The sequence below is a fragment of the Austrofundulus limnaeus genome, unplaced genomic scaffold (assembly GCF_001266775.1).
Source record: "Austrofundulus limnaeus strain Quisiro unplaced genomic scaffold, Austrofundulus_limnaeus-1.0 Scaffold335, whole genome shotgun sequence".
In the NCBI taxonomy this organism is placed as follows: Eukaryota; Metazoa; Chordata; class Actinopteri; order Cyprinodontiformes; family Rivulidae; genus Austrofundulus; species Austrofundulus limnaeus.
The window spans coordinates 491744-500842 of record NW_013952737.1 but is presented as its reverse complement, the minus strand read 5'-3'; the positions used below and the strand labels follow the sequence as shown (position 1 = coordinate 500842).

At 38.5% G+C, this 9099-nt stretch overlaps 1 protein-coding gene across 1 annotated transcript in view; it reads right to left on the bottom strand.

The window, feature by feature from the left end:
- pmelb (premelanosome protein b) overlaps nucleotides 1–7212 on the bottom strand; it is a 17450-nt gene extending 10238 nt beyond the window's left edge. Inside the window, exons 1-6 of the mRNA XM_014022549.1 lie at nucleotides 7106–7212; nucleotides 3259–3354; nucleotides 3041–3187; nucleotides 2014–2142; nucleotides 1779–1940; nucleotides 1281–1613 (exon numbers count right to left, since the gene is read on the bottom strand). Coding sequence (XP_013878003.1) covers nucleotides 1281–1613; nucleotides 1779–1940; nucleotides 2014–2142; nucleotides 3041–3187; nucleotides 3259–3354; nucleotides 7106–7163 — 925 coding nt within the window. The 5' untranslated portion in view covers nucleotides 7164–7212. The remainder of the gene's footprint in view (nucleotides 1–1280; nucleotides 1614–1778; nucleotides 1941–2013; nucleotides 2143–3040; nucleotides 3188–3258; nucleotides 3355–7105) is intronic.
- Between the last annotated feature and the right edge of the window lie 1887 nt (nucleotides 7213–9099).

Genomic DNA, 9099 nt, shown 5'->3' with positions numbered 1-9099 from the left:
GATACCAAACATGTGTATGTTTAACTAAAATAACTTAGAGTAATTAAAGTAGAAAACCAGGGGTTTGGGCTTAAGAAATAGATGAACCGATTGGCGGGCCGAACTTTGGTCACTCGCGGGCCAGATGTGGCCAGCAGGCCGCCAATTGAATAGCCCTGCACTAAGGAAACATCAGATTCTTCTCTACAGTCTGTTAGTTATTGTAGCAGCTCTGTTTACATGCAGACACGCCCCTTTGACATCACTTCCTGTTACTGAACATGTGAACATCTCAACAACTGTTCATCTCAGAAGTGTGAAGTTTTGTTTTCAATTCAATTCAAAAATACTTTATTGATCACAGAGGGAAATTAGGTAATTAGGTAATTAGGTTTTACTATATTTTATCAAAGTTATCTTCCCAAAAATGCATTTACATTTATTACAAAAAGTGGCACGTTAAATAATACATGCAAGTCAAACTCAAGTTAAGTTAAATCCTAAAATTTCTCTTACTTTTGTTCGTATGAAGGGTTCGTACGAACATGTCACATCAGATTCAACAAACTCTTCTATCTTCAGGAAAAATGTGTAAATGAGCTGCATAAACTGATGAATTACACCTGTTCATATCCAACTGCTCATGCACGAGGAGAGGTTATTTACACAATAATCACCCCGAAAACACTGTATAAGGATATACGTTTCCTACCCCACATACCAGGACATGTCCATTCATGAATGACATCACAAAGTAAAAAATAAGAACTTTACAAGTTCAGAGATTGAAGTTCTGCTCTCGGAGATCCACAAAAAAAGTCATTTTTAGCAGCGTCAGCTTGGAATGAAAAGACCAGCTAAAGCCAAAGAATGGAATGAAGTAACTACTGCTGTTAATGTCGTGTCTCCTGTGGGTCGATACAGTCACAGAAATAAAAATTTAAATCATATTTATCTCTCTCTAGTCCTGCTCCGGTTTTTCTTTGGTCAAATATTTTTAATTTAAGTGTAAAACACCTGTGTTACATAGTTTTAATTTATTCAGAAGAAGAGCGGTGGTGCATCGCTTCCCTCCTAACCTCTTGTTCCTCTTCTTTCTGCTGCCTCAGCACGTAAAACAAAAGCTCAGCTTGGACACTTGGAACATCTAATGCTTGAAGTTTTTGTTCCACAGCAATTATACATCTTTCTAATTTTACTTCCTTGTTTTAAATCATGACCAACCTTGAATCAGGTAACCTAAAGCTCTGTCTAAAAAAAAGCTGATTCCTGTTCATGAGCTGCTAAGGTCTGGTTCTGACCTGTGCTGGCCTGGTCAGCAGGCGGGCCGGGGGCAGTGGTCGGTCTSTCAGATGGAGGGTTGCAGGCCTTATCGGGGATGACAGCCTGGATCACCACCTGAGGTTTGTAGGAGCCCGAGTCCACGTACGTGTGGGTGACCGTCAGCTCTCTGGATATGAGGGCGCCGCTCCCGTCCCCAAAGTCCCAGTTGAAGGTGATGTCAGCGTTGCTCAGGTACTCGCTGGGGTCGTGGAGGGTGACCGTGAAGGCGATCGCTCTGTTCTGCACAAAGCGCATGTCCCTGGCCACGATGTCGTTCACTTGGTCCAAGGAGACAGCGAACGGGATCTGATCTGAGGACGACATCATGAAACGTGATTGATGGGTCACATTTAAAACAGTTYTTTCACTTTAATGTTCTTGCAGGTTGCAGAAGGTCACACTGTGAATAACTGAATATCAAGAAGGGATTCATGTTTCTAAGTGAAAGCCAGATGTTTGCACAGTTTGGAGCTAACCGGTTATGGAGAACTGAGTGGAGGCATATCCCAGAGGAATGAACTTCTCCTTGCTCCGGTAGTGATAGATAACGATCTCCATGGTGTAGGAGCCCAGAGGRATGTTGTCCGTATCAATGGTCAGGGAAGAGGAGGGCCCGTCGGCCACCTGCCAGTACTCACCTGTCCGAGGAACAGAGCGGCTAACGTTTTCAGATCAGAGCTTAACGTTTGAGAGTCAGTGTTCTCCACTCACCCCAGGTCTTCCACACAAACACATAGGCTGGTTTTCTGTCCTTCCTTACTGGGGTCCCATCAGGAAACACAGGCTCCCAGTCTGGGTCCGGTTCTGGGTAAACTGGCTCAGACTGAAGATACTTTGTCCCTGGAAGGTGGTTAAAAAAACAAATTACATTTTCTTGTAATTGAGCAGTGTTTCTGTGTAGATGTTAAAATCTGTAGTTTTATTTAAAGATGGTTTGTTTTATTCAGTTCTAGTTTAAATCACATCCTGAGTAAACAAACAAACAAACAATGAAACAGATCTAATCCAGTGAAAATGAGATAAACGCAGGAGAAAATCTGTTTCTAAAGAGAAGTACGTTATCAGCCTGAAAAATGACCAAAACWGGTCCMTTGTTTGGTTAGMCATTAGCCTAGCCTGGAGAACACCTTCTGTCCTTTTCTTTATACATTTTGCTCTGTGATGTCACCCCCACCCCCATGTTTCCATATGTGCACTCAGAGTCTTAATCCAAGGATTAAAAGGGATGAAAGAGGAGGAGGTAGGTGTGGAGATTCCACACTTCAGAGCAGTGAGGTGCTTTTTTACAGGGACTTTCAAAGGCATTGAGCTAAAATTTGAAGGTCATAGCTGAGAATCAATCAAAACAAACGTTCTAAGACAGCAGTGTCCCATCCTGGTCCTGGAGGCTCATGAAACTGTTTTAAAGTATGATATATAGTATGTATAAATATATGATGCTTATACATACTATACATCATACTTTAAAACAGTTTCATGAGCCTCCAGGACCAGGATTGGACACTCCTGGTCCTGGAGGCTCATGAAACTGTTTTAAAGTATGATGTATAGTTAGAGTATATGGTTAGGGTTAGGATATAAAGTCTATAAAACATGAATGGACGTCAATGGAAGGTCCCCACGGGGTCAAGAAACAAATGTGTGTGTGTGTGTGTGTGCGTGCGTGCGTGCGTGCATGTGTGTGTGTGCGTGCGTGCATGCGTGCGTGCGTGTGTGTGTGTGTGTGTGTGTGTGTTACCATCGACTATGCAGTCCTCAGCCCACACCACGCTCCCATCAGGCTGCACCTTCTGTCTGTGGGGGAACTCCAGGTCGATGGTGAAGGTGACTTTGGCTCCGGTCAGCGTTGGAGAATCATTCCCAACATTAAAACTCACTCTTCCACCTGCAGCCAGAGGAGCAGAGACACACACACTTACACATCTGTCAACCTGAACAACATTACAACACACACACCTTTCCAGGCATCTTTGACCCGCGAGTCACCATCCTTCCAGATGGGGTACATCTTTGTGTTCCATAAAGGGTAGYGAGTGAAGCGGTTTTTAGGCTCTGAAATTAAGAGTACAATATGTCAAACAGCAGGAACACACCTCGATACACACACAGCTCAACACCAGATATTTACATACAATGGGCCTCATGCAAGAACCGTTCGTACGCACAGATTTGTTCWTAAGTTGTGYGTACGAGTGATTTAGGAGAATTTGTGGCATTCACCAATGTTTTCGTATTCTAAGATTTTTTTCAGATACGAACAAAATTCACGAGTGGTGCAGACCTGTCGTATATTTTACGAGCAGTCAGTCTGCTGTTATCCAGACGGGTTTTCTTCACTAATAACTTTATATTTCGTTAGTTTGAAAATAATTTGAGTTGAAAATAAATTACACTCCATAATTATGTTGACAATAGGCTATTCTGCTTGAATTAGAGTTATAATTTTAAATGTAATAATTTAGACTAACAATATAAATTGTCCGTCCGGCTGGTTTATCCGCTATCGGGTGCGGGGGCAGCAGCAGAAAGACCCCGCTCTCCCCAGCGACACTTTCCAGTTCGTCCTGGGGGACACCGAGACGTTCCCAGGCCAGAGGGGATACATAATCCCTCCAGCGAGTCCTGGATTTTCTCCAAAGTGCCAGACTTATTTGAAATCATTTTAAAATGCTTATTTCAAACCCGCATCTGAGACCACCTGCGACCGCGCGGCACGCGGGGGTGGGGGTGGGGTCTTGCGGTGTGCAACGGTGTGGCTTCTGAATAAATGAAAATGATTTAACACAGTTGTTTTTGCTTTTAGCAGCTCATTTTATTCCACAGCTGACCTGCTAAAAATGACAGATTTTCTCTTCTGGATCTCTGACAGACGGACTTCAATCTCTGAACTCATAAAGTTTTTCTTTTTAGTTTTCGCTGTCATTTTCATGAATGGACACTTCCTTGTATCTGAGGCAGGAAACATAGCCTTATATGGTGTTTTTGGGGTGGTAATTATGCTAATCTCCTCTCTCGTACACGAGCAGCTGGATACGAACAGGTGGAATTTACGCAGCTCATTTACACACTTTTCCTGAAGATAGAAGAGTTTGTTGAATCTRACGTGACATGTTCGTACGAACCCTTTGTAYGAACAAAAGTAAGAGAAATTTAGGATAAGAATATGAACATGTTATTGCATGAGGCCCATTGTCTGACATTAAATCAGACTCAACATTTCCTGGTTTGGGTCAAATGTTTGGTGTTTTCTTCCACAGCTTCTCACTAAATAATTGCTGGAGTTTTGTCCCGTACTTCCTGCCTCTTCAGCCCACGTGTTTTATGGGATTGAAATTAGTGCTTTTTGATGGGCACTCCACACTTTGTTAATCTTGATCTACATTGTACCTAATCTGTCTGCTGAGGGTCTTTGTTTGTTTAAAGTTTTTAACTTCCTGGCTTCAGATGTTGCTTCAGTGTTTCTAATGTTCTTTTCTCATGAAGTCATCATCTGAGTTTTCACAAATTGTTTAAAAGCAAAACAATCGTCGTGTATGTAAACTTGTTATATTTCACCACTAATCAAACTAAAATAATTTTGTGGATCTATACTGACCTAAAACAAAAACATTTTTCTGATTCAGTGCAGAAAATGTTCTGTGTTGTATGTAAACATCTGGTTTCAACAGTTTAAGTCCAAGTCATGCAGTTAAATGTAAAATAATTCAGTTTCATAATTAAATAAAGTAAAACTTTCTTTATTCATGAATCAAAGCTGCTGTAAAAGACTGGAGTAAACTTTAATACCAGAATAATCTGGTTCTAATCTCTCATGTGACGCTGAGCTGAGAGCGCTGTTCAGGATTATAACTTTACAGATCAGCTGYGTCACAGGGCAGAATAAAAGTCCCGACTCATGACTGAAATGTTGCTGAGTCACACTTTTTAACAGCACCAAAAACTATTTTTACACCAATAGATTAAATTATCTTCTGTTTTTGTCTGCTTTAATATTTGATGCTAACTTTAGATGTTTGTATCCATGCTGTTAGCAAATTATCTCATCGGCAAGTGGACAAATTTTAACGTAACTTTATGAATGTAAAAATGGACACTGCCACAGCTAAGAAAACTTACAAAACACCAGCTAAATGTAGTGAAACACTAGTTAAAATACACACATTGTAAAGGGCTAGCCAGAAGCTTTTAACCAAAAGCTTTTGCTAAGAGCTAAAAACAGCAAATGCTGACAAAAAAACTGAAAGTAGATTAATGTTTGTTAAAAGTACCAAAAAACTAAATGCTAAAAGTATCTAAATGTTGACTTAATGTTAAACATAAAGAGTTAATGAAAAGTATTTTAAAGTTTGCTAAAAGTTAAAAGTGACAGATATAGTTACAAAGTAAAATACACTGCAAAAGATAAAAACAGGAGTGCACTGWTGAAGCAGATTTCAAAAAGGGCATATTTAAAAAAAGAAATCTTATTGTAACCTATTTTGTGGAGGGAAAAAATCTGTGTTGTATAAAGTACCTCAAAGTGTAACTTGAGTAAAAGTACAAGTATCTTATCATAAAAATACTTTGGTAAAAGTTAATGTCTTCTCTAAAATGTTACTTGAGTAAAAGTCTTAAAGTATCCAATATTTTTTGTACTTACTGTAAGTATCAAAGTAAAATTCTGATACAAAATCTACTTAAGTATTAAAAGTAAAAGTACTGAGTAAAAGTGAGCAGTTAGATTTTCCAAAATGACATTTATTGGGAGGTGACTTCTCCAAATTGGTGTGCAGCTGTGATAGGTTGTGTACAAACTAATACAGTGTCAGAATGGTATATATTTATACTTCTCATCCAACCACAATTAAATTCACTCTATCCAGAAGACACAATTTATCAGGATAGTATTTTTTAAGTAATAACAACTCGGAATAAAACAGGAGTAATGACTTTCTACTTCTTGCCTTTTTAAAAAATGAAGTGAGTAGAAAGTACAGATAATTGTGTGAAAATGTAAGAAGTAAAAACGCTGAAAAATAATCACTCAAGTAAAGTACAGATACCCAAAAATTCTACTTAAGTACAGTAACAAAGTATTTATACTTAGTTACTTTACAACTCTGGAAAAAATATAGTTTTAGAAGATACTATTTTTTAAACTAAAAGTTACAAAAATAATCCCAGCTCCAATCTCCTGAATGAGCTGAAGGTTTGTAAAATAACTCAAAAATGATGAATTAGTAAAGTGGCAAGAAATTCATAGAAATAATAAAAAAGGAAATTAATGATCAATCAATAAATCCATTTTGCTGTCAGATGGAGTGTAGAGCACACTTTTAATAAATAAAGACCAGCACAGTTCATCACTTCAACAGAAACACTGATGGAAGCAGAAAACTGTTTTTGAAACAGAGATTTTACAGATTTTAGTACAGAAAGATTTTATCACAGCTGCTGAGATCAAACTCATGTCATTTATAACCATCWCCCTACAACACAACTCACAGTTATTTCCTATTTCCTCCTTTTAGGGAATATAAGTCTGAACTCTGAACATTTAAAGGCTGGTTGATGACAACAGCTTCATGTTTTAATCATTTGATACTTAATCAAGCAAATTATATAATTAATTTAGATTTTCATCAAAAATAAAAGTAAAAATAAYACTGTATAATTCAGAATAAAACACTGTGAGAAGAGCAGATAACTGATTAATTACAGCCTTTTACGCAGCTTTTTCACTGATAAATGTAAAGTTTCAGCAGCTTCCTGTTAGTGAAGGATGTTTGTTGTTGTTTTGTAAATAAAACMTATTTTTACTCACTCGCCACAGTTTGTGAGGCTGCAGCCAACAGGATGAAGAGCAGTGCAGACGTCCTCATGTTCAGACCCTCCTCCTGGTGAAATGTCCCTTTAATGAGCCGCAGGCAGCAGAGACGACGGCTCCTTATGAGCTTCAGCTGCAGAAAGACCTCCTTCTGCTGCAGACCCACCCCCCTCAGGACCTGACTGGGTCTCAGGTGGACTTCTGGGGTCACAGCTCCTCCTCAGGACGTGATTGGGTCTCAGGTGGTCTTCTGGGGTCACAGCTCCTCCTCAGGACCTGACTGGGTCTCAGGTGGTCTTCTGGGGTCACAGCTCCACTGCAGCAGGGTGTCCACGCAGCTGATCCAGAAGCAGAACCTGTGATCCTCTGTGTTCAGATAAAAACTCACATTTAATGAATGAAAAAAAGTTGTTTKTAATTTAAGCTTTCGTTTAGTAATTTGCTTCTTTTATTAACAGGTTTTACTACTTTTAGCAAGAAATTTTCAAGCTAGCCTTTAGCTAATCTTAGCTTTACTTCAGCACTTTAGGCTGATGCTACTTTTAGCAGCATATTGTATTTAATTTTCTTGCAAATGATTATAACTTATAGCAAGTATTTAGCTACATTTAAGTAGTGTTTTGCTGTTTTTAGCTACAGTTCCACTACTTTTGTTACCATTTTGCTACTTTTAGCTTACTTTCTGTTACTTTAACTAATATTTTACTTCTTTTAGTGAGCTTTTTACCTTGATTGTAGCTAATGTTTTACACTTTTGCTTTTAGTTTGCATTTTTTTCTTTCCAGTTTTAAATAGCCTTTGTACTTTTTCTTTTAGCTCTAACAACACACGTGTTTTTAGTAGCTATTCAGCTGTGAAACTGCAGTTTCACAAAAAAGAAACTCACATTTTTTTTGTTTATTTTGCTTTTATTGTGACATCATTTATAAAAGTGTTGCTAAAAACAAATGTAGTTGAGCTGCTCCCCTAAATAAACTTCTAAATGAATATTTTAATATTCAGCAGCTGAACAAAAGTTGTTACTTCTGAAGATTTAAAATGTAAAAAAATGTACAATTGTTTATAAAAATCTAAAGCACGTTTTTCACTCAGTAAATATGATGTATTGCTTTTCATTTTCTTTTGACACGTTTAAAACCAAAGAGCAAAAATTCCTCAGAGGAATGGATATCACACCTTTCACCAGAACTTTACTCTGAAATCATCTTTTTTTTTTTTTTTTTTCACCATCTGGTGTGAAAATGAATTAAATGTTACCACTACCACACCAAACATTTAGCTCAAATTTCTCTTATGTCTGTGGTCGGTAGCTTTAGCGGCCATCTTTGTTTAGGTTGATGCTAATTCAGTGAAGCATTCTTTAGTGAATTCCATCAGATTTATTTAAAAATAAAAATATATTTTGTATTAGAGAGACCGAAGCTGGGTTAAAGTTTACAGAATGATTGATTCTGGGTGAAACAGTCATCTGACCCGGCTCGGCCCGATCCAGTCTGGTCTGATTAATCCTAATAAGGAGCARATTTAATCTGGATTTATTCTGCTCCAGATTCCACCACTTTCAGATTTTGGAAAACATTTTAACTGTTTCTTTTCTTTAGTTCAGCCCTCGGTGGGTTTAACGGAGTGTTTGKATCAGAGTCGTTTTATAAAACAATAGGTCACACTGAGGGGGGGAAATGAAAAGAATGCTAAATTAATGAGGATTATTGAACCTCTTGTGACTCTTTAAATTCATCCGGATTTGTCCTCAACCTTAAAGTAAAACTAAGAAGAGTTTTGTTGTATTCTGAAGGACTGTAAAGCTCTTTTTAAACAATGTCAGCATTCACAGTAAATCCTGCTCAGATGTGTTTCATGTGTGAGGTCAGTCCTTACCTCCAGCCCTCTGGTGGCTCCGCCCACTCTGTGCTGGGCCCAGGCCCAGCTCCTCTGACCCTCTGAAGGTCAGAGCCACTGAGACCATAGCTCTGTGCTGCTTTCTGCTCTGA